Raw genomic sequence first — 25,708 nt, 5'->3', positions numbered from 1 at the left:
ATATCATCTGTCGGTTATCAAGCCAACCCGACGTGTCCGGTAGCTAACCCGGGCACAGTCTCTCTGTTGCGTATTAATATCATTAGAGGGAATATGTGCCCTGTCACCATTAGAGGGTACCCTGTCACCATTAGAGGGTATCTGCGCCCTGTCGCCATTAGAGGGTATCGGTGCCCTGTCACCCTTACAACCAGAGAGAAAACACAAGCATGCTTACATTCAACATTTTTCACCATTACCCGGAGCAAGTGGGACGAGCCACAACCCTTGCTACTGCCCAGGTATCTTAAACATTAACCCGGAGCAAGTGGGACGAGCCACAACCCTTGCTACTGCCCAGGTATCTCAAACATATATTCATTCAATCTCAATTCATATTATCAATCCTCATTGTTATCAAATCTCAAACATTAACCTGGAGCAAGTGGGACGAACCACCACCCTTACTACTACCCAGGTATCACAAATACATTCATTCATTAATCATATATGCAATTATTCTCAGCCATAATCAATAATGGCTTTGCCGTGACCCGGCAATAACTCAGCCATCCGGCTCATGGTCCAATCAAGAACCAGTCATTTATCAATAAATATAGCCCTTCGGCTCATGGCATACACGGTACTCCCACCGTCATCCTCCATATCTCATATACTCATCGTTGATCATTATTGATCATAACTTTTCCCCTTGCTTCACTCGCAAGTTACCACATCCCCTAACTCTTTTCTCATTGATAGGCATATCATAATGATTTAATACATAAGGGGTGAGATCGGAGGCTTAAAAGTATGAGATTTGGCTCTTAGAACTCAAAAATCAACTTTGGCATGAAAGCAGGGCCACGCGTACGCGCACTCCACGCGCACGCGCGGATGGCCTTAAAAACTCATCGACGCGCAAGCGTCATGCACGCTAACGTGTGGATTACAAACTTGCCAATTGACGCGCACGCGTCAACCACGCGTACGCGCGGGTGTTCTCGTGCCCCAGGCACAACACTGGCACAGTCCTGGCATAACTCTCTGGAAAATGGCTGGGCATTGGGTGCAGCACAATCGGCGCACCCGCGCACATCACGTGCACGCGTGGATGGCACTTTTCGGAAGAACGGCGCGTACGCGCCAAGTGCGCCCACGCGCAAGGGGTCATTCTGCTAAAAATTTTCAAAGTTAAAAACTGCAGAATTCACAGATTTAAACCCCAATCTTCCAACAGACATAACTTCCTCATTTTAAATCGTTTTTCACCCGTTCTTCGAACGGCATGGACATCCCGGATCCAATTTCATTTCTAAACAGATTTGGTACAAAACAGAGATCCGTAGTCCAAGTTATGTCCCATCAAAGTATGCCCAAACACCATATTTTCATACAAAACTACAATATGCCATTTTCAAAACAAGCCATTTTCAACTCTTTTCAAAATCAACCAAAACATGCCAATTTCAACCCTTTTTGAAACCAATCAAAATATACCCAAAATCAACATCAAGCCTCCTCAACTCATACATTAATACTTTACCACGAATCGCAAAACCATCATATAACCATCTTTACCCATTTCAAGCAAATGGCTAAATTACAAACATAATAACATGTCATACATCCTTCCTCATCTCAATTTCCAACAATACTATTTCCAATCAACCATCATTATACATAATCAATATCATAATCACTATCACGTGGTTTCACCCACAAATCAACCTTAATCATCCCTCAAGCATATATCACAACATATATACCTCTCATGCATCACCATACCATCAAGACATCAATAATCATAATCACATATATGACCACATAATATTTCTCAACCCAAAACCAAACATACTTCATCTACATAATTTCACCCTTCAACTCCTCAAACCTCATTATTCAACAATCAACCCAATCATTCGCATATTCATTATATGAAATTCATCCAATCACTTGTGTCATCATACAATGCACACATCAACTTACCTCCCTTACCTCTTTCCGGCCTCCGGCCCAAAATTTACGGCCTCCGGCCCAATTTCACAATTTAAATGCATAAACCACAAATTAATACTCATTATCCAATACTTCAAATTTTCAATACACCAAGCATACAAGGCCACACAATTCTCAACCCAATCATCAATTCACATTACATACCAACTATGCATATTAGCATCAACCATTTACACAATCCAAACTTAATCCTAGGGGCATCTAGCCTAGGAATTCTCATCACACACACGGTACTTAAATGAAACTTAAACCGTACCTCTTGTAGCCAAATCAATTGAGCCTCTTCTATGGAAGTCTCCACCACCCTTAGCTCCAAGCCTCATCAAAGATCCACAAGCAATACCAACCTCCCAATTGTGCATCAAAATCACCAAATACACTAACATAACCAATATCACATACATACATCAACCTAGGGCTCATAAAGATGATAAATCACAAGGGTTTGAGCACTTCTTACCTCAGCCCATATGAATTAGGGATAGAACCCACTTAGAATCCATGTTGGAGTATCCCTAAACACCCAAAATCACAAGATTTCAACACTAACTTCCCAAAAACGTGTAACAGTGGGGAATTTCGAAAACTGGGCAGAGATAAATGGAATACTCACCACAAAACTTAGATAGAATTGTAGAGGATGAGAAGAGCGACGCGTGGCCGCAAACGGCTCGTCAATCGAAGCTCCGTAGCTCAAGTTATGGTGATTTGAAGATCAAAGAGAGTTAGGTTTTCTCTCTTCTCTTCTCTCTTCTTAATTCAGCGCCCCAACCCTTCTCTTTAGGGTAAAATGAGCTGAAATGCTCATAACTAATGTTTATATATGTTGGGTCTTGGGCCCACTTAGGCCCAGTTCACTTATTTTTGTCCGTTGGTCCAATTTTGGGCTAAAACCTTTAAGATTAGCGCTCCAAATCGCACTTTAAATATTTCTACCTCCCCTAATCATAATTCCTCATTTCTTAATCTTATTTACTCATAATCAATTTTCTCAGCTGCAGTACCAGACAGGTCTCAGCCGGTACTGCCGATCAAAATTCCACTGCGCGCTTTTACGCAGAAAACTATGTCTTCCGACTCGGAAAAATTCACTGAATCCAAATATCATATTGAAATCATCAAATTCCAATTGCCAAATCTTCCAACCATATTCGCTCTTACTTAACTCATTATTTAATTAATTTCGGTTAGACCGGGTATTACAGTTTGGCTGCTGGATACTCTTTGATTCAAGGACTCCGTTGTGTTGTGAGTTTGGTTAGGGGAAGTGTTCTCTTCAACAAGCCCCTTAGCTTGGGCCATTTTCTCTGCTGATCAGGTACCCTTCTATATTTGAAAGATCACATCATACTTTTTTTTGTTGTCTTATATATTGTGGTCAAAACACAAGATTATCAAGATTCATCAACATCTTGCTTTTTCCTCAAGCATTTTGTTGCCATATTGATTAATATCATTTATTTTTGTTATAAATTCATGCAAAGACATAATAAAAAAGTAATTTGTCATTATGTCCATAGTGATATAATCTGAGTGGCAATATATATTTTTTTTCTGGTTTTCTTATTTTATGGTATTTTATCTTCTTGATTATTTACTTCTAAATACATATTTTGTTTCTCTCTTTTATTTATTTCTTTTTTCCTTGTCTGAATCTTTTTTTCCTTCTGTTTACTTGGGTGTTGAACACTATAATTAATAAGTGTTGTTGTTCTGTCTTTTTTTTCACCATTTACTTCAGATTGGAGCTATTTATCTCTTATATTTCTAACTGTTGTATTATGCCTTTTTATGATTTCAATTTCGAAAAACTATTGTGTTAAAACAGTGGAAAATTCTTTAAACCCTAAAGAATTGTGTTATTTCGATCTATTTTTGCTTTCCCTAGTTGAAGTGCGAAAAATTGTGTCTTGATTTCGTCCTGGATTGTTGCAAGTTGCTATTCCTTCCCTTTTTTATGATGGATTTTCTCTATTTTGTGTTTCAGAGAGCCTTGACTTCTAATATTTTTTCTACCTTCCATTCTGTACGGAGTACTCTTATAAATTAATTACTTCAATTGTATCTACTATATCATGATTGATCTTAATTACTTTCTTTTCTCTTGCTCAGGAAGCATAATTTCTGCCTTCCTGTTGTTGCCCCCAGTGTAAGTTTGATATATTTCGCCTTCATTCTTAACTATCCCTTTTTATGAGGCCATATTTTTGTCATTTTTTATCTGTATCTGATCTTCCTAGAGTAAAAAGGAAACAAGTGCCTTAATTAGGATGATGCAAAACACTTAATTCATTAGTATTGCTTGTGCTGTTCTATCATTGGGTTTTAAGGTTTAACGGGTTTCATTGATATTTAATTTGATTGTATGGTAATAAGCTAATTTTAGGTACTTAATTACTTTGGTTAGATAAAGATAACTCTTTATTTACTTCACTTCCTAATTGATTAATTTTTATTTGGAGATTAAAGAAATATACCTGTGTTGTACATAGATGCATACTTCTTTTAGGTTTGTTAGTTAAAACCTGGCTAATTTTTTGGTTCTAGCAGCAATTGGAACAGAAGCATGTGAAAAAAAACACAAATGAAAGTGAGACACATAATAAGATCTATATACAATCCATATAAAAACACTTCAAATGCTCTCTGAATATCCTAGAAATTGTAGGCATCAGATTGGATTTGGTTTTCTAATATGTAATTCATAGTAGCTTTGAATAATTTTTGATTCTTTTTCTGAACTCTGTCTTCATGAAGAGAGATTCTTTTTCGATTTTCTGTTAGGTTCTTCGTTTTCAGTATGCAGTGATTTTATTAGAGTTTGCAATTGTGTTCCTGATTTCCCATTGGGGTTTGCGTGTTTTAAATATGAGTTTTGTAATTTTCCGTTGATTTTAATACTCAATTTTCTATAATGTACACTGAACTATTGAGCTATTAATACTCATACACACTTGATTTAGGGTAGGATTTAGGGAGGGAGATGATTTGTGGGAGTGATTGCTGATTGGAATATGGGTCAAATTGAAAAGCTAGATTTGTGGTCATGGAGATGTCTTTTTGCTTTCATTATGGCAATTGTGAGGTGATCCAATAGCTTCGACAGGTTAGTAGGCATTAGATTTATTTAAGTTTTCTTATGATGTATTCATTTATTGGGACCCTTGCTCTATTGGATCTTTCTTTTCTTCAATTTGTTGTTGGAAAAAGCTACAGCAATAATATAAGTATAATGTCTAAAATTAGTTTGAGTATTTAAAGTATATAACTATAAGTTCTGGAATAAATTTAGAAATAATGAAGTTTATTACAGTGCACAAAATGAGTTAAATAAACATTATTATTAGAAAACTGTCTCGTGGGATTGCTGATAATTTGGATGACCCAAAATACAAGCATTACAAATATTGGTCTAACCCCTTAGAAACAAGGTGAGATCCTATACTTAATTACTTTAGTAAACATTTTGTAGAAGTTGCACACAAGAAGACTGCCAATCTAGAATTTGACTATTGTTGGCACATAGCTACTACGTAATTAATCATTTTATTACCTTGGTTTGGGGCATTGATAGATTCTTGCTTTTGCTATCTTCTATAATGTCGTATCCTGCTGTCTTTTAAAATCCGTAGTTTATTCATACTACTTCTCTTTATGGTTTGTGTTATATTTTGTCCTGCTGCTGCAGATTACCACATGCTCCAAATATGGAGATTTACTCTATGTATGGGGTCGGGATTCCAACGTAAAGAGTCTATGTTTATAAGTCAACCTTCCAATCGGAATGCTACATTCCGTTTCAGATCGACACATCAGCAATTGGTGGAGATGAGGACTCTTTTTTAAAGGATGGAGTTTATAATGCCAATTGGGATGAAACCGTTCCTGTTTTAAGCGCTGGTTTCATTTGTGCAAGAGGCTGGCGGGAAAAAACCCGCTTTAATCCTTCAAGCATCTAAACGTTCGTAAGGGAGTATGAAGACGCTGCTCCGGCTAATCTTCTCGAAGGAAGGGGAACCCAGAGTGGTGCTCATGTTGATATATTGGAGAACTTTGCACTTATTGAAGATATTATACGAGTAGCAGCAGGGGCCTCTGGTGAGTACTTAGGTAGACATAGAGTTCACTCAGATTTTCAAAGGGTTTCAAAATATTAACTCTCAGTGCAATAAATGTTCCGGCTGGCAGTTGTTCCTTTATTAAATTATTTTTTACTTTTCGGATTATAAATACTCATTGTTACCTTAGTTTAACATGAGTATTACCCATGAGGTTATAAAGAACTGTTGTTAGGAATTAAATGGAAATGTGCACTAATCTTTGATCATTTTAGCATTGGTATTGTGACACCAAACTAATCATTTCTATGTGTTAGTGAGTTTTCTGAAATGTTGCCTGTTCTATATGTTTGTGTTTTGGATTAATTTTAAGACACTTATCAGTTGTATCATATTATTAATAATTTCCTCTTTTGGTGCATGTGTTTATCTTCTTTTGATAGTGTTCCTACTAAGGCATATACTTAAAGTGTTGACAAGGATATGTGTATACCACAAAATCAGTCATGATTTTCTATTCGATTGATTGTTTTTTTATTGGATAAAGTAATTTAAAAAACATTTAGATCTTATTAGTTCTCTCTCGTGTCAATTTGAGTGTCAATTTGAGAGTCAAATACGCAATTCTCTAAATACACAATTGTGATATTAATGGCACAATTATAAATAAAAATTTTTAACATGAAAAAAAATTTAGGACACCATGTATTATTAACGTATATTAGAATAACATTAATTTATAGATATTTGTTTGAATCTACATAACAATATAATTTGTTATTTTAAAACACAAGGAGTTGTATTAACATTATACGCATAATCAAATTATTAGTTAATAAGTTGTTTTCGAGTGGATTAATAACTTCGTTCACTTATCATATTTTTCAGGCTCTTGTGATTCAATTCGAACAGTTTACTTATGAATAGTTGATTTGCTGTAGAATATGTTTAACTATATATTTTATAATAATAACTCTATTCTTATTGTGTTAGGATAATTACTTGCATTTGAGATCTTAGGTCAATAAATTTGCGACTTGCGTATGTGTATGAAATTTTTTTTAAACTTGATATTATTTGTTTAGGTTCAAGTATGAAACTAAAGCAATTTTTACTCTTTTGATTACTGATGATTTTTCTCAATTTTGACTCTTATTTATCTCAATGTTAGAAGATTTAATTTTATGCATTTGAATAATAATATATTTTTGTTGTAATACGTGAAAAACCCTATAAAATCTTATACGGTTCAATTTCAATTGCTCCCTTCCTTAAATTTTAATGCGATGAAAGAATTCTTTTTATATACATAAATTATATTGGTTTTTGTTCTTATTTATGTTTATCTTCTTAATTGTGTTGTTTATATTTTTAAGTTGTATTTGTTGTTGCATAATTTATGAAGTTGAACAAGATACAATGTTCTATGAGACAGGATTTCTATAGCCAATTCTAAGACGTGCTCATCAAAATTAATGTTTTGAAAAGTAACGATACTTATGCAACTATGAAGAGTTAGGAAAAAATACTTATGTATTGAGTAGTGATAGAGTAAACAAATCTGTTACATTTAGTTAAGAATTAAACAACAAAAGTACTTTTTATTAACTTAAAAAGTGACAATCCAAAAACATTGAGAAGAACCGAAATTTTCAACCCGTGCAATGCACGGGTCTTCTGCTAGTATATATATATATATATATATATATATATATATATATATATATATATATATATATATATATGTGTGTGTACTCTATAATTATTTTGGGAATGGGCACTAGTGTCCTTAGCCGTCTTAGTGTGTTACTATAGATTGCAATAATAGATTCTGATAAGGCTTTCTGATATGTTTTTTTATTATATCTTTTTATTCAGATAATATTAATTTTAATATTTGAATCTATTGTAGTAATAGAGTAAATATATATATTTTCCTTTAGTTTATTGGAATAATAATAATATCTGGTATAGCATGCGTCATGCTGCCAAAACACTTATATCGCTACCAGAATAGATGATGATTCAGCTGTATTTTTGTTATGCAGTTAGTCCATACTTTAAAAAGGTTCCTGTAAAGTCGATACTGATTAATGAACAAAAGAAGTTGGTAGAAATGTAGAAGTAGAATGGTAATTGAGGTTCAATATTTATCATGGATTAAGAAAAAAGCCTCTTCTTTAAGAACACAAAATCTAACGTTTGGTTCTTTTCCTGGTCATAGTTCTAACTTCTAAATTATTCATGATTACTGCATTTGATGGGACAGACACATGTTTTTGTTCTTTTGGGCTTACACTCAACCAGTTCCTGATAAAAGAGTTACTACTAAGCCCTGATGCAATAAATTAATATTAAGGCCCAAAGATATTTAAGGTTTGGGTTTTCATAACAAGGCCAAAATCCGAATAGGTCGTTTCGGAGAAGAAGTACTTCAAACAAAAAAATGAAAAGAAATGCTTCACAAAGAATTCTCTTCTAGCCCATCATGGCATTGTCCAAAAAAAAAAAAAGAAAAGAATTCTCTTTATATTAGAACGTTTTTTGTGTGGATCTCGTAATTATTGAGAAACACTCTAATGCCTCGCTGATTACTACAATGGCTATGTGATGTATCAATGTTTAGATTGTCACCAAAAGGGGTGGCAAATGGGCCAAAATTTACCGATCCAATCTTTGTAATTTGTCAAAAAGGATGAGTAAGGTTAAAAATTTAATACTGCTAAATTTAGAATATTTGTCTAACTCGTACCGCTTAATCTGTGAGTTTTGATGGAACGGGCAGATTTTTATGTTGGGTTAGATATTTTTTTGTCCAGTCTATTTTTCATTAATCTGTGAGTTTTGCCCATCGATTCGCTTCTGTCGTTATGGGTGTTGTACTTCGCCAAACTAGGATTTTTGAAAAATCCAAATCTAGCTCCCACCGTACCAGATTTGCCTGACCTACTCCCATTTGGCAACCCCTCCACCCTCTTGCCGTTAGGGTCAACCCCGGTCTCCTTCCATGGTTGATTTCGCCATTCAATAGACGTGGCTCTATCCAATTAAGCTAGCAAATTATCAAACTGAGCCACCTCCAACTCTGCTTGAATTTTCTTTTTGAGTCTATTTGCAAAGATGCACATGAGAGCCTCTGTTCCCAGGTTTCTCTGCGTTCGAACTACAGACTTAAACTCTTGCTTATACTAAGCAACGTCCTCCACCTGTTTCACCTCTAGTAACAGAGCCATGGGGTTGAGAGCAGCTCCAGGTTAAAAACATTTCAATAAGTCCTCTTTGAATCGTCTCCATGTCTAAAATGGTGTGTATTCTTCCCACCACTCCATCCATGCGAGATCCTCTCCCTCCAAAGCAAGAGTGACAAAGTCCATTCTTTTTGCCAGAGCCACCTGGGTGATACGAAAATACCTTTCCATCTCACCAGCCAGCCATTTACATCATCTCCCGAGAAGATGGGAATGTCAAACTTTCTGGTAGGCTCAAATCTCCTCTGTTCTGTTTCACCTTCATTATTGCCGCCACCTCTGCCTTCTGAACCTTCTCCATCTCCCTTGTTTCTCCCTTCAGCCACGTTTCTTCCCTGGTCATGGTGTTGTTGTGAAAGCATTTTCCTCACCTGTCTTAGTAGGTTGGTGGATAAGAGTTCAAATGATCGGTTTTGAGTTTCCAATGAACGATTCTGGCCTCCCTCATCTCCTCCATTTGCTTCTCCAAAATTTCCAACCTCGACTTCATGGCAGCTCGCTTGGAAACCATGCATAGAACACCTAAGATCGGTGCTCTGATACCATTTGTTACACTGGTATTTATTTTAATAGAAATACAGAAATACAATAGAATAGTAAAAGATAATAGAAGAATTTCGAGAGTTCTCTTCTCTCCTAGCCTAGACCTTTCCAAATCTTTCCCTACCTCTCACCTAATCAGCTCCTTCTTTTATTGCATTCCCTAAATTAATTATCATAATTAGCATTCAACTCATATGATTACACATTTCTCCTGCCTTATTATTCCTCTCTTTTCTTTATTGCTTCTTCTAGATTAATGATAAGGTAAAGGGATTATTTTCTTTCCTTTTTAAGCTGCCTTGGCTACTGACTCAGCATTCTCTCTCTCTCTCTCTCTCTCTCTCTCTCTCTCTCTCTCTCTCTCCCCAGGGTATGTAACACTTTGTTGCTGCACTTTTTTCCTCCTCTTTCTATTGATTATGCAGTACTCTATATATTTTTTAGAAGGTAAAATAAGAAGGAAAAGATGAACAAGAAGCAGAAGAAGATGAAGAGGAGAAAGAGGAAGAGTTTTGAATTATGCAGAATTTATCAGTACAAATCCACCGAAAATTTTTAAACAATACACCTAAATATCTTAGTTTTACCGCGAAATTTACTGCAACTACACAAAAATATTTTCTCTAATGCTGTATTTTTTTCTTCTTTTTTTCCTTATTTCTGTTTTTCTTTTAGTTGAATGAATGTAGGTTCATCCTCTTCCAAGTAATTTTGCAGCATTATGTGTTTCTTCTTTTTTATTTGATTTTTTTTCTTTTATTCTTATTAAGAAAGAGTAAAACAAGAAGAAAGTTGAAAATGTAAAACAAGAAAAGAAAGATGAATAAGAAAAAAAAGGAAGAAGATGGTGATGATGATAAAAAAAAGAAGCATTAGAAGACGAGGAGGAGGAAGAAGAAGAGTTTCGAATTATGCAGAATTTATCAGTACAAATTCATCGAAAATTCTTAAATACACCTAAATATCTTAGTTTTACCCTGAAATTTGCTGTAACTACACAAATTGAGAAAATTTTATGGCAAAAATTTTGGATCAGGCAACGTTATTAATATAGCAAAATTTCTACGATAACGATAACAATAACGATAACGACGATACATATAAGACGACGACGATGCTATAACAATGATGATCATGATGATGAAGATGATGGACGAGAAGGAGAAAAATGAATAAGAATAAAAAAGTCCAACGAAAAAAGGAGGAGGAGGAGGAGGAAGAGGTGTAAAAAGAAGAAGATGACTATAACAAAAGAGAAAAAAAAAGAGAAGAAGAAGAAGATGACGAAGTGTAAAGAGAAGAAGAAGAAGGAGGAGGAGGAGAAGAACTTGGCAGGTCGCGTGAATGTAAATGACTTGTATGTGTAAATAACTTGTATATGAAGAATAATTGATTTAGAAAATGCATGAACATGCTGTTATTGAAGCTGTAGAATCTTATCCAGAAGCTTCTATTTTTGGGTTGGCTTTTGATTGGGTGTAAGTTTTGAACCAACTCCTATCTAATTGATGAAAATTTTAGCTAACCATTATATTGGCTCATGACTTGCTCCTATCCCCTTACTGAATCCACGAGGAAGAAAATCTTGGAGTTATCGTTCTAAAACTAGGTTGCAGAAGACTGATATGGTGAGACTCATAACTAATCTTGGTTACGGGGTTTAGTTTCTGCTCAAGCAGATAGCAATGTTCCATCTTTATTTAAAATAGCAACACCTCAACTTTCCCTTCTCCTCCTTTTCTTGTGTACATGATAAAACAACAAAACCTTATCCCACTAGGTGGAGCCGGTTTCTTGTGTACATAAATATAATGAAAATATAAAGACTGAATTAACGTCTTACATAAGAATATAAGACACCATCCAAACTAACAGCAAACTATTAGACATAATGAAGCATTTCAAAATTCAAAGCTTTGCTGGTCCCTTGGGGTGTTGTATGACTATGTAATTGTAGGCATCCAGGGTCAGAAAATCATCCAGTGTTGGAGCAGTGCACTGCCTTTTGAAGATCTTGCAAGCCTCCTTATACATTCCCTTCTTGAATTTATCTTTTCCCACCTCACTTTCAATCCTAGCCATCTCTTCCTCAACCACTCGGCTGAAGAGCTCCTTGCTCACTCTTACTCCGAGTCCATCCCCATCCAACTCCACTCCATACTTGATCCACTGCCATTTCTGCACCCTGCTAATCTTAGCAGTGGCAGCATCTTCCATGAGGTTGTAAAGAGGAACTGAACCAGATCCAGTGAGCCATGCCGCCACATACTGAATACCGACACGTGTATTCAAGCGGAGACCATCCATTGTACGTACACCTCTAGGTATTTGCAAGAGGTCTTCTTCAGTTATGCTTGCAGCATCATCGCGCTTCGCGTCCTTGATCTGATTAGGAGCATTGCCCATGTTGTTGTTAAAAACCTCCACGCAGGCTGGTATCAGACCGGGGTGTGCTGCCCATGTTCCGTCGTGCCCTGCCTTTACTTCTCTTAGTTTGTCCTTCCTTACCAGTTCCAGTGCTGCCTCATTAGCAGCTGGATCATCTCTAATTGGAATTTGAGCTGCCTGGTAAAGAATATAAACTTAAGAAACATTTTCAACAAAAAACCACCTTCATGTATGGCTTGCCTCAATTTGGTTTAAACAGTTTCAGCTAAATTTTCAATCTAGCCTTGTGATTGTTATCCTTAATGTTCAATTTGATACTAGTCAGTTAGCATCTAAATTATATAGTCCATATACCCTTCACTTAAAAGTTAGAACTACCACTAGAAATTAAGAATGCTGCATAGTAGTAAACTCTGGTCAGCTTCAAAATTTCATGTGAACTTAACATGTTATACTTTGATTTCAATGCCATCATCTTATTTTCCTGTCCAAGCAATGAAAACATGTTTGTTAAAGCCATATGCAATTTTGACATTAGAGAACTTATTCTTGTAGTGAACCAAATTCAGAGAATGGATATTGTCATTTCTATTTTTATTCCTTCATTTTTTCTACAAATTCATGCAAACATACAATGCAAAAGTATGTATGGAGTGACATTATAGAAAAAGAGTGACATTACCATTTTCTCCCAAATTTATCACATATACATACCATGCCTCCCATAGCATGCACGCCACGCCTATGACACGTCCGGATGAGAAGGTCAGAGTAGCTCTTCATGAAGTGCTGAGTCATGCCAACAAGAACCCTGTCCGGGAGCAGCCGATCCGGGTGAGCTTGGAAGGTCTTGACATAACTGAAAATGTAATCCCAACGGCCACAGTTGAGACCAACGGAGTGGTCCCTCAGCTCATGCAGAATTTCGTTCATTTGAAACACAGCAGGAAGTGTTTCAATCAGAACAGTGGCCCGTATGCTTCCCCTTTCTATGCCTGCCATCTTCTCTGCCCTCTCAAACACATTATTCCATATCTTAGCTTCCCTGTCAATCACAAATTACTTGTTTGATTGTATTCTATATAAACTTCTAAACATAAAATCTCTAGCTTTCAGCTAGAGCTAGCTTTGTTCTTTACCTTGAGTGCTCCATTTTTGGAAGATAGAAGAAAGGGCCAAAGCCTGCACCCTGAGTCTGGCGGAACGGTGCATGATTGTGGTAAAAGTAGAGGCCGAAATCAACAAGGCAACCGGTTGCTGGTTCACCATCAATGAAAATATGGGCCTCGAGTAGGTGCCAACCTCTTGGTCTGACAAAAAGCTTAGCTGTCTGATCGTTGAGCTTGTAAACCTTGTTCCTGGCTTTGTCGTTGAAGGTTATAGTCCCAGCCACTGCATCCTTCAAGTTCACTTGACCCCTCATAAGATTCTCCCAGCTTGGTGAGAGTGCATCTTCAAAATCAGCCTACAAATCGAAATTTTAACAAACAGCAACTTTTCATTGTTTTGGTTCCAAATCTGAAATGTTATTTGAACATCACCCCAACATAAACACAATCTCTTATGAGAAAGTCTAGGGACGAGCACATTTATTAAAATTTAATCATTATTTAATAAAAAAAAAAATAATTTTATATTATTATATAAATTTTCACACTATTAAAAATACTAATAATGATTAATTGATAATTACAAATCACAAAAGTTGTTAGTTTCTATCACTTCACATCTCTTATAAGATAGGAATATCTCCTCTTAATCATTATCCTGGCTCATCTTCATAACTCCTAAAATATCTAAAAATCAAGTGTACTGGTAAAAAAAAATTCTTTTTTGTAAGAGCATGCGTGGAGTGACGATTATACAATTTACGTATAGTATAGTGTTTTTTTTTTTTAAAAGGAAGTACTAAATAAATGTTTGATATATTGATTTTGGATCAAACTCCTCAAAGGGAGAGAATTAATAAAATAATAAAGTGAAATATTAATCAGTTTTAAATTAAGATAATAGAGTTTACATGATAAGAATTACAAATTCAATGATGATTATTGATTTATCTCTCATTTTATCATTTACTTAATTTCTTCACTAATTCATTCATTTTAGATATACAATATTGTTGACTTATCCATTATCTTTCAATGAATAGAATATAGACTCTACTGAAATCCAATCCAATAGTAAATAATGAATGAGTCGACACATTTTATTCCATGTAAAATGGATACCCCATCGTAAAACACTGCAAATGCGCATAAAGATGTGTTGGTAATTAGTACTAACCATAAAGACTTTAGCTCCAGAGTTGAGAGCATTGATAACCATCTTCCTCTCCACAGGTCCTGTGATCTCTACCTTCCTATCAGCCACAGCCGGTGGAACCGGTGCACACACCCACTCCCCTTCCCTTATGTACCTCGTCGCCGGATCGAACCCCGGCAGAGCCCCTTCATTGTACCTCCTCTTTGCCTCTTTTCTGCACTCCAGAGCATACCTTATATGGCTCCTGAACTCACGTTGCAACTCAGCAACAAACTTCAGAGCATCCTTTGTGAGGATTTTTGCAAACTCCTCATCATATCTTCCCCGAATGTCCACTTCTTCTGGAACATCATAGGACGGATCAATCTTTTTCACTCCTTGTTTGGGATATCCATAGGTTCCAGTATCCATCCCTTTCCTTTTTTTGTTTTATTAACCTTTGTTTCCCCTTCTACGTGCCTATAGTAATAGTATTGGTTCTTGTATGAAAATATGGAATGTGTCTTGAGGGGAAGGGCTAGTTAGAATTTATAGAGCCAATAGAGAAACGGGAGCAAGTTGGATAGGTAATGTTACGAAAACAATCAGAGTCATCGTACAAACCGATACAAAATAGGAAATGAATTATCTCAAATCTTTTAGTTCTACAAGACAAATGTCACCCACATCATCAATGGCGTAACCTATCACACTTCTCAATGAGGGCACAAAATTCAACAACACCACACTCTTATCCCATGATAGACTTCATCCCTTGAGCAAATATAGTCATGCAATCTCTTCAGATACCCCATGCTGATAATTAGCTTTGTACCAATATATATTTGAATGATTTATTTTTTATTTATTTATTTTAATAGAATGTGTTGTTTGTATTTGTATACATTTTTTTGTTTTTGATATTGAAATGGTAATGAAATTTTTTTAAAATGTAAATTATTGGAGTGTCATTTTTAAATATAGAACTGTATAATTAAAAAGGTAGAAATTGAATCGTCTGATTTGTTTGAAAAAATTGTGAAAAAATAGGAAAAGAAAAGATGCAAACTTTTATTGATTGTTGATAAATTTGAATTGAATTGAAGTGTAGTATTGTAAACTACGAAGGTAAAACTAAATATATATAAAGTATTGTCCTATGAAAGATAAAAGTAAAGATAAGATAAAAAGAGAAGATAACATAAAGATAATATAAGATAAAATAATAAAAACTAAAATTAGAACTGAATTTATGTATTCTGTTGGGCCGAATTTGTGGACCACAAGACTTCTTTATTGTTGTCATGGGCTAGTATAGAAGAGTAGTTTAATATTATTAAAAGTACAGAAATTTAGACTGTCTAATTTGATTGGTATAAGTACAAAAATTGGACCGTCTAATTTGTGTTAAAAAAATTTTGAAAATTGAGGTATAGAAATTAGACGGTCCGATTTGTATATTCCAAATTTTTTAATTTTTTAAACACAAATTAAACGGTCCAATTTGTATATTTTTTAAATGGTCTAATTTGTATATTTTTTACAATTTTAAAAATATTAAAAATTACTATATTAAGACATATTATTTATATTATTTTATATCTAAATTTTTTAGTCTATTTGTATATTTTATAAAAAAATATTTTTATTAATATTTGATTTAATGAATTTGATAAATAAGGCGATTATTATTTTTTAATATTTGATTTAATGGTGAAAATAATATTTAAGTAATGAATAAAAATTATACCAAAATTTGACAGAATGAATATCAACCTGATGTATATCAAAATTTGTGTCTTCTAAAAGCATTACTATTTCCTATATTTATGTAGGAGTAATATTATGTATTTAAATTTTTTTTATGAACTAAATTTAACTAAATTAAATACTAAGTTTTGAAATAATATTAATCATAATTAAATTTTATTATATTAAATTAATTTAATTAAATTTAATAAATAAAAAGATTTAGGTATATAGTATTATTTTGTACGAGTATTTGTTTAAAAAAAATAGAAAGCTATAAACTTTATTAGAATATAGTCGTTAGAATAATATGAAATATTCATTGATTATTTGACAATTTATTTATCCAATAATCAGCAACAAGTTCTATTAGTAGTATTTTTAAAAAAAATACTAAAGACTAATATTTTAATAAAAAATAAAAATTAACTAAATATTATCTCAATGCAATATAAATTTAAAAAAATATTAATCACTTAATTTGTTCGTTGTTTTGTAGAAATTAAATCTTTTTAATTTTTTTATTTGAGAAGATAAAATATGATTATTTTATAAATTTTTATCTAAATAAAATAAATTAATTATTTACTCAAATAATCGATTATATAATTTTACTGTTTTAAATATTAGTTATAAGTTCGCTGGCACAAAAAATAAAAACAGAATTTATAATGTTTGCGTTGGTGCTAACAATAAAAATAGCGCATAATTCTCTTTCAAATTTTGCTGTTGTTGTCCGGGAAAACAGTATATAAATTCCGCTTTCCTTGATAATAATATAATATATACACACTCGTAATAAAATTAATAAGTCTAATTTTAAGAAAATAAATTAAAAAAACTAAATAAATGTATACTAAATAACTTTTATTAATTTATTTTTCATTCCACTAATTTAAATAAGTAAATTTTAAATTTAAATCGGTATCATCTTTTACAACTAAAAATTAAAGCTAACATACATTAAGTGTATATCTATACTAATTTAAACAAACTTATCCCTTAATCTAAATAAATACATGTTAAATTTAAATCTTAATCATCTTGACCGCTAAAAATTAATACTAACATCCATAAACAATGCAAGTTTATATTTATACTAACTTAAACAAAAATAAATATAAAAAATTAATTTTCATAATTAAGAAAATAAAAAAATTATAAACTATCAACCTGGCAACATGCTTACTTAGATAATCCACAATGTATATGTCCATGTCGTTATTTAGTCTATTAATAATTTAATATTATTATTATGCGACATTTTTTTTATTACTCTTCTTCTCCTCTCTTTCATATCTCTTCGGCTGCTCTACTCTCCCTCTCACTCAGCGGCGGAACTTTGTGTAAGTAAAAGGAGTCATGACCCTCCAAAATTTTTGTAAATTTATTAATAATTTTATTTAAAAAAATAAAATTAGTTTATTTAATTAAATTAATATACTTTTAATTTATGTATTTGAGTTTTATGTCTATTTTTATTATTTTTTTAAATTTTTTATTTTCTCTATTTAATATAATAAATGACATATTTTTAAATCAATAACAAATAACATATTTTTAAATTAATTTTATAAATTAAATATTATTATAAAATTAACACTAAATTATATTTAATTTTTCATATGGTTTTATGTATTTTTTATTATTAAAATAATAAAAATTATAATATAAATGATAGTAATATCAGTTATTAATAAAAACTTATTATTTTATTTTTAAATCAATTTTACAAATTTAATGCATTATAGTATAACATTGTTTACATTAATAAATTTTGATATTTTTATTTTATTAAAAATTTAAGACTTTGTTTTGTTGTATTATATTATTTAATTTGTAATAAAAATAATAATAAAAATAAGTCATCTTAAAATTTTTGAGAGATAAATATTATCAAAAATAAAATTAATTTTTTAAAATATTAAAAAATAATTTATAAATTATAATTAATTTTATATAATTTAAATAAAAAATTAATTTTAAAAAATTCTATTTTTAGATAAAATATTAATTTTTTAAATAAAAATTTATGTGCAAAAACTAATTTTTTTTATGTACAAACTGATTTTTTTAAATTAATTTTTTATTTAAAATTAAATTGACTTATTAACCTAAACAAATTTTTTTATTAATCAAAGATCAAAATTATTTTTTGTTAATTTTAATTATATATAATTTTACATGTTAATAATAAATTTTAAAATAAAATAATTATATTTATAAATTTTATTTTAATATAAATATTATTATATAATTTTTTATTAAAATTTTTTGCTCTTTCAAATTTTTTTTCAAGCTCCGGCGACTATTCTCACTCAAATAAAAAATTTGGCAAACGAAGTATTTTGGAAAATACTTACAAAGGTCGCACTATTTATAGTCGCTATCGTCCCTTTTTAGTTTTTAGTAAAAGCACGCAAGAACTTGATCACATCGTCTGCTAGTGTTAGCAGTCAGGGACGGTTCTATTTGTGGGGGAAAGTACAATTTGAAATTTTCTTCAGTAATACATTATGATAATATTTATTTGTTTTTATTAAATTAATAAATTTAATTCTATAATAATTTTTTATTTAATTTTATTTTAATATTTAATAGTGAGAGAATTTCATATTAAATATATATTATAATAATTAATTTTTAAATTTGAATGAAATTAATATTTTTTATTAAAAATTAATTCAAAAAATATTATTTATTTATCGGTATTTTTTTAAATTAGCTTTAGTTGTTTTTATAATATACATTAATTAAAAGAATTCTTTAACTATAAATATTATTAAAAATGAATTATATGTGAGACAAATTTTTAAATAATTATTTAATAATATTTCAATTGTATTACTAAAAAATATTTAATTTTTTAAAATATAAAATTTAAAATTTAAATTTTAAATTATATATTATTATTTAAATTATTATTTTACTGTTTTAATTTATTAATTAAATATTTTAAACATTAATCATATTTTATAATAATCAAATATAATTATAACAACTATATTATATATACACAAAAAATTACTTGTATAAAATATAAAATATAAAATATATATTAAAAATATATTAATATATAATAAATAATTTAATAATTAATTATATATATATATAATATTTTTATTATAAAATTGTTAACATACTATACATATTTTATTGTCACTAACAAAATTTTTTGGATTTATCAACTGTTAGTACTCATCCACTGAGAAGCTGAAGAATTGGAACACAATGATTTTTTATTTCGCAATTAACAGAGCAAGTTAATCTTATATGGATTCTATTTAAGTTTGAACTATATATATCTACTACTTGTATAATTGCCGTGGCTCATGAAGCCAGGTGTCGCCCTCATGTTATTTTGAAATAAAATAATGAAGAATAGATTGTTAAAGGTAAAGGTTATTCTATTCTCTCTGTTTCTGCGTTGCTCCTTCTCTCTCCCTTCTAAGCTTCTCACTCTCTGTCTCTCCTCCTTCCTTCATCGTGTCAGTGTATCAATTTCTCTATGGATCTCATTCTTCCCGGTAAAAGCCAGCAGAACCCGCTGTTTCAAACCCTAAACCCTGCCCCCTTTTCCATTTTCACTCTCAGGCATAGAACACATCAAAAGCCAAAACCCAACCCGCAAAATTCTAGGGTTTGTGTTTGCGGTTCCATAATGTCTCAGAACGGGAAGCTCATCCCAATCTCGACCAGCACAGCACCAAGCTCCTCAACCTCACTGATCTTCAGCGCATCGATCCCTTCGTCGAGGAAATCCTCATCACCGCTGCACACGTCACCTTCTACGAGTTCAACATCGACCTCTCCCAATGGGTTCGTTCCTTTATAATCTCCTTCGTTTCATCTATTCCATTCTCTATCTCTCTCTCTCTAACGCTTTCTCTCTCTTCTTTCTGCGATTACCGTTTGCAGAGCCGCAAGGACGTCGAGGGATCCCTCTTCGTTGTCAAAAGGTCTACTTTTTGTTCCTTTTCCTTCATCATATCGCAACAATTCATGAATTCCACGATCCGATTGCTTTTTGTTTGATTTTCTCTGATTTAAACAAACGAAATGAACGAAATTCAGTTTTCATTCCATTCATATTTGATGTGCACACAGAAATAAAAAGCATAGCTTGGATCTACTAAGTCATCAAGAACAGATGAAAAGATTCGGACATCACCTTAAACTATTGTTCAGTGATAAGAAACCATCACAATCTCAGACAAAACAACTCTGCAGAGGTTTCTGTCAGGTAAACACTGATAAGATTTGTTCATTCTTAATGGTTTCAATATTATATATGTTGTTGGGTTTTTGTTTCAGGGGACTAAGGTTGTTTCTCCAAACCAAGATGATTTTGCTATGATTTCACCAAGAATTAAACTCAGATGGGAGGCACCTGGCTTATCTTGAGGGGGGTTTCTAAGGATGTGGCAAAGTACAAGATCATTATTGTCCATGGTTTTGGAAGCTCCAAAGAGATGAACTTTCTCGCACCTCAAGTACAATTACTCATTCCCTTTCAACTTAAACAGAATAGTAGTACTATACAATTACGATATTCATATGCTGAATAAGGTTACTCAACGTGTATATATACATATATACAGGAACTAATAGATGAACTAGGCATATATCTGCTGATCAGTTAGAGTTAGGACCACAGTTCTATGTCATTGGAGTCTCAATGGGTTCATATGCTACATGGAGTTGCCTTCAGTACTTACGCCACCGGTACAGAATTACAACCTTCCATATGGATATATAGATTGCAAGACAAAATAGTCTATTAGGATTTGTTTGATAAGAGTGAAATTGATAAGAGATTAATTGAGTATCCAGCTAGATTTTGATCTGAGATTGCATCGCAGTTAGGGAAACAGAAATGAGTTCAGAACGTCTACAAGAAAATTAAGTTAAATAATTTTTCTTCTTGCTTATATTTATATAAATTAGATTTATAAATAATTTTTCTTATTGCTTATATTTTTCTTCGAATTTGTGTGCTCAGGTGAGAGAGTTAAGCATAGAATTCGCTCGAGTTGGCGGAGTGGAGATTCCGAACAACAAGAGAATTGAGTTCTCGCTACAGTACATCCATGGAATCGGAAGGAGCAGAGATCGCAAGATTCTCTGCGATATAAGCATGGACAACAAGGTTACTAAGGATCTCAGCGAAGAGGATCTCATCACTCTGAGATGAAGTCTCCAAATACGTCATTGAAAGCGATTTGGTTAGTTTCTTTTCGCTTAAACCATTCAATTAATTAAGAAGAAAGTTTAATTTATTGATGTGTTTATTGATTTTCTCAGAGGAGGTTTAATGTGCTGAATATATGGAGATTGAAGGCAAACGAAATATCAGTAGTAGGAGTATATATGCTTTTACATTTCCTATTTCCTCTTATATATGCTTTCTGTGGGTAACAAACTCTGCTTTATGCTTAATTAAATTTGATTAGCTTTCACATTCCTAATTAAGATAGTATTTTGTTGAACCAGATTGGGGTTGGGTGCTTATTAGAGAAGCTAATAAGGCTAATAATTTGAATTTCCTCATATAGAGCTGAAGCTTGCCGGACTTATTTTTCTTCTTGCTTATATTTATATAAATTATATTTAATTTGTTCTTTTTTTTGTGGTTTAGTAATGTTTTTTTTTTTTGAGATGATGCATATTTTAGAAGGAGTGAAATGAGAAGAACCGGTTGATTGTAGAAAGAGAAAAAGCTTTTAGCTTTTTTTGAAGTTAAAGATTGGTTTCTGATATATATTTAGTGGTTCTAATATTTTATATGCTAAAGTTTTTGCTTCTTTTATGGGTTGTTATGTTAATATAATACATTGGAACGAGGAGTTGTGTTGAGACAATTTTGCTTCTTTTGGTTTTAATTTCTATTTATCTCTTCTATTTAGCAGCAGAGAAAGAAGAAGAACAACTCAAGCATGGCACAAACGCTAGCGATGCCTATAGCTCCCTCTCTCGCCCTAATCTCAAACTCCAGACCTCTTTCCAGAGCTTTCTATTTCCCTGTTCTCAACCCTCCCAAGGTAACATAAAACAAACTCTACCTTACATTTCTGAAATTTGTTTGTTTACTTTCGAATTTTTGTGCTCAGGTGAGAGAGTTAAGCATAGAGTGCGCTCGAGTTGGCAGAGTGGAGATTCTGAACAACAAGAGAATTGAGTTCTCGCTACAGTACATCCATGGAATCAGAAGGAGCAGAGCTCGCAAGATTCTCTGCGATATAAGCATGGACAACAAGGTCACTAAGGATCTCAGCGAAGAGGATCTCATCACTCTTAGAGATGAAGTCTCCAAATACGTCATTGAAGGCGATTTGGTTAGTTTCCTTTCGCTTAAACCATTCAATTAATTAAGAAGAAAGTTTAATTTATTGATGTGTTTATTGATTTTCTCAGAGGAGGTTTAATGCGCTGAATATAAGGAGATTGAAGGAGATTCAATGTTACAGAGGATAGGTAGATAGGTAAGTTTGCTGAAGAAGGCAAACGAAATATCAGTGCTATGTGTTGCCGAAGTCGCACTCATCATCTTCTCTACCAAAGGCAGGCTCTTCGAATATTCCAGCGATCCCTGGTTCGTACCTCTTCATTCTCCCTCTCTCTGACCCAATATCACCTTTACTTAATTTCACTGCTCATAACTATACATAATATGGATCTTGATTAATTAGTGAAATTTTAATTTCTGTGTGGAAATTACTTAATTCAGAACGCCACCGATTATGTGTTTTCATCTGTTTCACATTAAGAGTACTGTCCACATGCAGTAGTAGGAGTATATATGCTTTTACATTTCCTATTTCCTCTTATATATATGCTTTCTGTGTGTAACAAACTCTGCTTTATGCTTAATTAAATTCTATTAGCTTTCATATTCCTAATTAAGATAGTATTTTGTTGAACCAGATTGGGGTTGGGTGCTTATTAGAGAAGCTAATAAGGCTAATAATTTGAATTTCCTCATATAAAGCTGAAGCTTGCCGGACTTATTTTTCTTCTTGCTTATATTTATATAAATTATATTTAATTTGTTCTTTTTTTGTGGTTTAGTAATGTTTTTTTTTTTTGAGATAATGCATATTTTAGAATAAGTGAAATGAGAAGAACCGGTTGATTGTAGAAAGAGAAAAAGCTTTTAGCTTTTTTGAAGTTAAAGATTGGTTTCTGATATATATTTAGTGGCTCTAATATTTTATATGCTAAAGTTTTTGCTTCTTTTATGGGTTGTTATGTTAATATAATACATTGGAATGAGGAGTTGTGTTGAGACAATTTTGCTTTTTTGGTTTTAATTTCTATTTATCTCTTACTTCTATTTAGCAGCAGAGAAAGAAGAAGAACAACTCGAGCATGGCACAAACGCTAGCGATGCCTATAGCTCCCTCTCTCGCCCTAATCTCAAACCCTAGACCTCTTTCCAGAGCCGTCTATTTCCCTGTTCTCAACCCTCCCAAGGTAACATAAAACAAACTCTACCTTACATTTCTGAAATTTGTTTGTTTACTTTTGAGTTTGTGTGCTCAGGTGAGAGAGTTAAGCATAGAGTGAGCTCGAGTTGGCGGAGTGGAGATTCCGAACAACAAGAAAATTGAGTTCTCTCTACAGTACATCCATGGAATCGGAAGGAGCAGAGCTCGCAAGATTCTCTGCGATATAAGCATGGACAACAAGGTCACTAAGGATCTCAGCGAAGAGGATCTCATCACTCTTAGAGATGAAGTCTCCAAATACGTCATTGAAGGCGATTTGGTTAGAGTATTTTTATAGAATACGGATTGAATCAAGATGAAGAAGCAAGAACAGAGTTGAGAGCAGTAGATGCGTGGATACTGACTGACAAGCCTTACTCTCATCAATCCATTCATTCGGTAAGCTTCAATCTCCATTCCCAGTTCTTCCCCATCTTGGATCTCTTTTTGACTATGATATCTTGGTGTTTCAGGTTTCTTTCTTTTCCTAACCCTTATTGATATAGCTACATGTGCGATTAGGGTTCATGGAAAAGGATGCTGGGAACAAATTTTTTTTGGTCTGATTTGTCAGATTCATTTAAAGATCGGTGGTAGTTCTCAAGAGGAAATCAGCCTAGGCTTCATGTCACTCTGCCGCTCTCTTATCTTGGGAAACAACAAGTTAGGTGGGAATTTTTACGGCGGCCCTGTCCTTTCTCTGTCCCCTTCCATCATGTGACGTGTTTCACTGTTCAGTCCGAATTTCCTGTGATGTAGGTATGTAGTGGTTATGACTTATTTCAGATTCTTTGATATTTGTTTACTTTGATACTCAAGTTTCCTTTCAATTAACAAGATTTGTTTTTGTCCCTGTTTGGGCGTTCTTTTCTGATTCTATTTTGAAAATTGGATTTTTTGTTTCGATATAAGATGTTGTGTTCCAGTAACAGTAATTGTTTTTGGTCCTGTTTATCCGTTCCCTTCTGATTTCCTTCTGAAAATTGGGTGGTTTTGTTTGTATTGCTGCTTGTGTGATAGATGAAACAAATGAACTATGCTTAGTGTCAACTGATTCAAAAAAGCTCCTCTCTAATCTCACCCCTGGAAGGAATGTTAGAAGATAACACTTAGAATCATCGGAATGAGGAGTTTAATTGATCATAGGGAGGAGAATGAAGAACATGCTTTTCTTCGGCTTCTAATAATGGATAAAGAAGTTAGTTATTATAGCTATTTTGATAGTTTTGTTGAATAAGTTTATAGGTGTGTAAAAATAAGTCAGTGTATTTATAGGATGCAATTGTATTCACTGGTTTATTGTTTTTTTTTCTGGTTTTCTGATTTTTATGGTATTTTATCTTCTTGATCATTTACTTTCTAAATACATATTTTGTTTTTCTCTTTTATTTATTCCTTTTTTCCTTGTCTGAATCTTTTTTTCCTTCTGTTTTCTTGGGTGTTGAACTAAAACCCGTGTCTATTTAAGTGGTGAAGAATTTAGTGGTTGGTGTTCATATCCATTGTTTTCTTTTGCATTGTTAGTGTCTAGAGAAAATGAGCTATTTGGGTGTAGGTGTTAGTCTTGGAACAGCTCCAATGTACCATAGCACAAACCTGAAATTGTTGGATAAGAGGATCAAGATAGCTGAGTTGGTGTTAAGGTTTATGATTCTTGGTCTTGGAGTTGTTGCAGCTGTTCTTATGGAACTGATTCACAAGTGAAGGTGTTTTTCTCCTTTGAGAAGGAAGCTAAATTCACTGATGTTAAGGCTTTGGTGTAAGTATCTATTTATCTATGTTCTATGTTAATTTCTAGCAATAAAAGTGTTGCATGTTTTGTTGTCCAAATTCATTAGTTTTTGATGGATTAAAAAACTTTGCAGATTCTTGGTAGTTGCTAATGGTTTGGCTGCTGGATACTCTTTGATTCAAGGACTCCGTTGTGTTGTGAGTTTGGTTAGGGGAAAAGTGTTCTCTTCAACAAGCCCCTTAGCTTGGGCCATTTTCTCTG

At 32.8% G+C, this 25,708-nt stretch overlaps 2 protein-coding genes, 4 long non-coding RNA genes and 1 pseudogene across 6 annotated transcripts; 6 read left to right on the top strand and 1 right to left on the bottom strand.

The window, feature by feature from the left end:
- The first annotated feature begins 3,212 nt into the window (after positions 1–3,212).
- LOC130957941 (uncharacterized) lies at positions 3,213–6,382 on the top strand. Its single transcript, XR_009077304.1, has 4 exons — positions 3,213–3,316; positions 4,111–4,147; positions 4,962–5,104; positions 5,687–6,382. It is a non-coding gene; the product is annotated as an uncharacterized LOC130957941 (long non-coding RNA).
- Positions 6,383–11,710: 5,328 nt separating this feature from the next.
- LOC130956420 (malate synthase, glyoxysomal-like) lies at positions 11,711–15,084 on the bottom strand. The gene is made up of 4 exons (XM_057883459.1): positions 14,522–15,084; positions 13,375–13,700; positions 12,950–13,280; positions 11,711–12,412 (listed from the first exon to the last, which is right to left on the bottom strand). The coding sequence occupies exons 1-4, from the start codon at positions 14,909–14,911 to the stop codon at positions 11,756–11,758; spliced, it is 1,704 nt and encodes a 567-aa protein (XP_057739442.1). The 5' UTR covers positions 14,912–15,084; the 3' UTR covers positions 11,711–11,755.
- A 4,771-nt stretch (positions 15,085–19,855) lies between these two features.
- On the top strand, positions 19,856–20,633 carry LOC130954555 (uncharacterized). The gene is made up of 4 exons (XR_009076349.1): positions 19,856–20,047; positions 20,147–20,187; positions 20,336–20,471; positions 20,543–20,633. It is a non-coding gene; the product is annotated as an uncharacterized LOC130954555 (long non-coding RNA).
- Positions 20,634–20,732: 99 nt separating this feature from the next.
- LOC130956816 (30S ribosomal protein S13, chloroplastic-like) lies at positions 20,733–21,783 on the top strand (annotated as a pseudogene).
- Positions 21,784–22,164: 381 nt separating this feature from the next.
- On the top strand, positions 22,165–22,746 carry LOC130954552 (30S ribosomal protein S13, chloroplastic-like). Its single transcript, XM_057881316.1, has 3 exons — positions 22,165–22,269; positions 22,339–22,563; positions 22,643–22,746. The coding sequence occupies exons 1-3, from the start codon at positions 22,165–22,167 to the stop codon at positions 22,700–22,702; spliced, it is 390 nt and encodes a 129-aa protein (XP_057737299.1). The 3' UTR covers positions 22,703–22,746.
- Positions 22,747–22,793: 47 nt separating this feature from the next.
- LOC130954556 (uncharacterized) lies at positions 22,794–23,793 on the top strand. Its single transcript, XR_009076350.1, has 3 exons — positions 22,794–22,820; positions 23,570–23,701; positions 23,771–23,793. It is a non-coding gene; the product is annotated as an uncharacterized LOC130954556 (long non-coding RNA).
- A 62-nt stretch (positions 23,794–23,855) lies between these two features.
- On the top strand, positions 23,856–25,663 carry LOC130954554 (uncharacterized). The gene is made up of 4 exons (XR_009076347.1): positions 23,856–24,114; positions 24,238–24,474; positions 25,391–25,474; positions 25,581–25,663. It is a non-coding gene; the product is annotated as an uncharacterized LOC130954554 (long non-coding RNA).
- The last annotated feature ends 45 nt before the right edge of the window (positions 25,664–25,708 follow it).

Source organism: Arachis stenosperma, chromosome 10, assembly GCF_014773155.1.
Source record: "Arachis stenosperma cultivar V10309 chromosome 10, arast.V10309.gnm1.PFL2, whole genome shotgun sequence".
NCBI lineage: Eukaryota > Viridiplantae > Streptophyta > Magnoliopsida > Fabales > Fabaceae > Arachis > Arachis stenosperma.
This window is presented reverse-complemented; position numbering and strand designations above follow the sequence as displayed.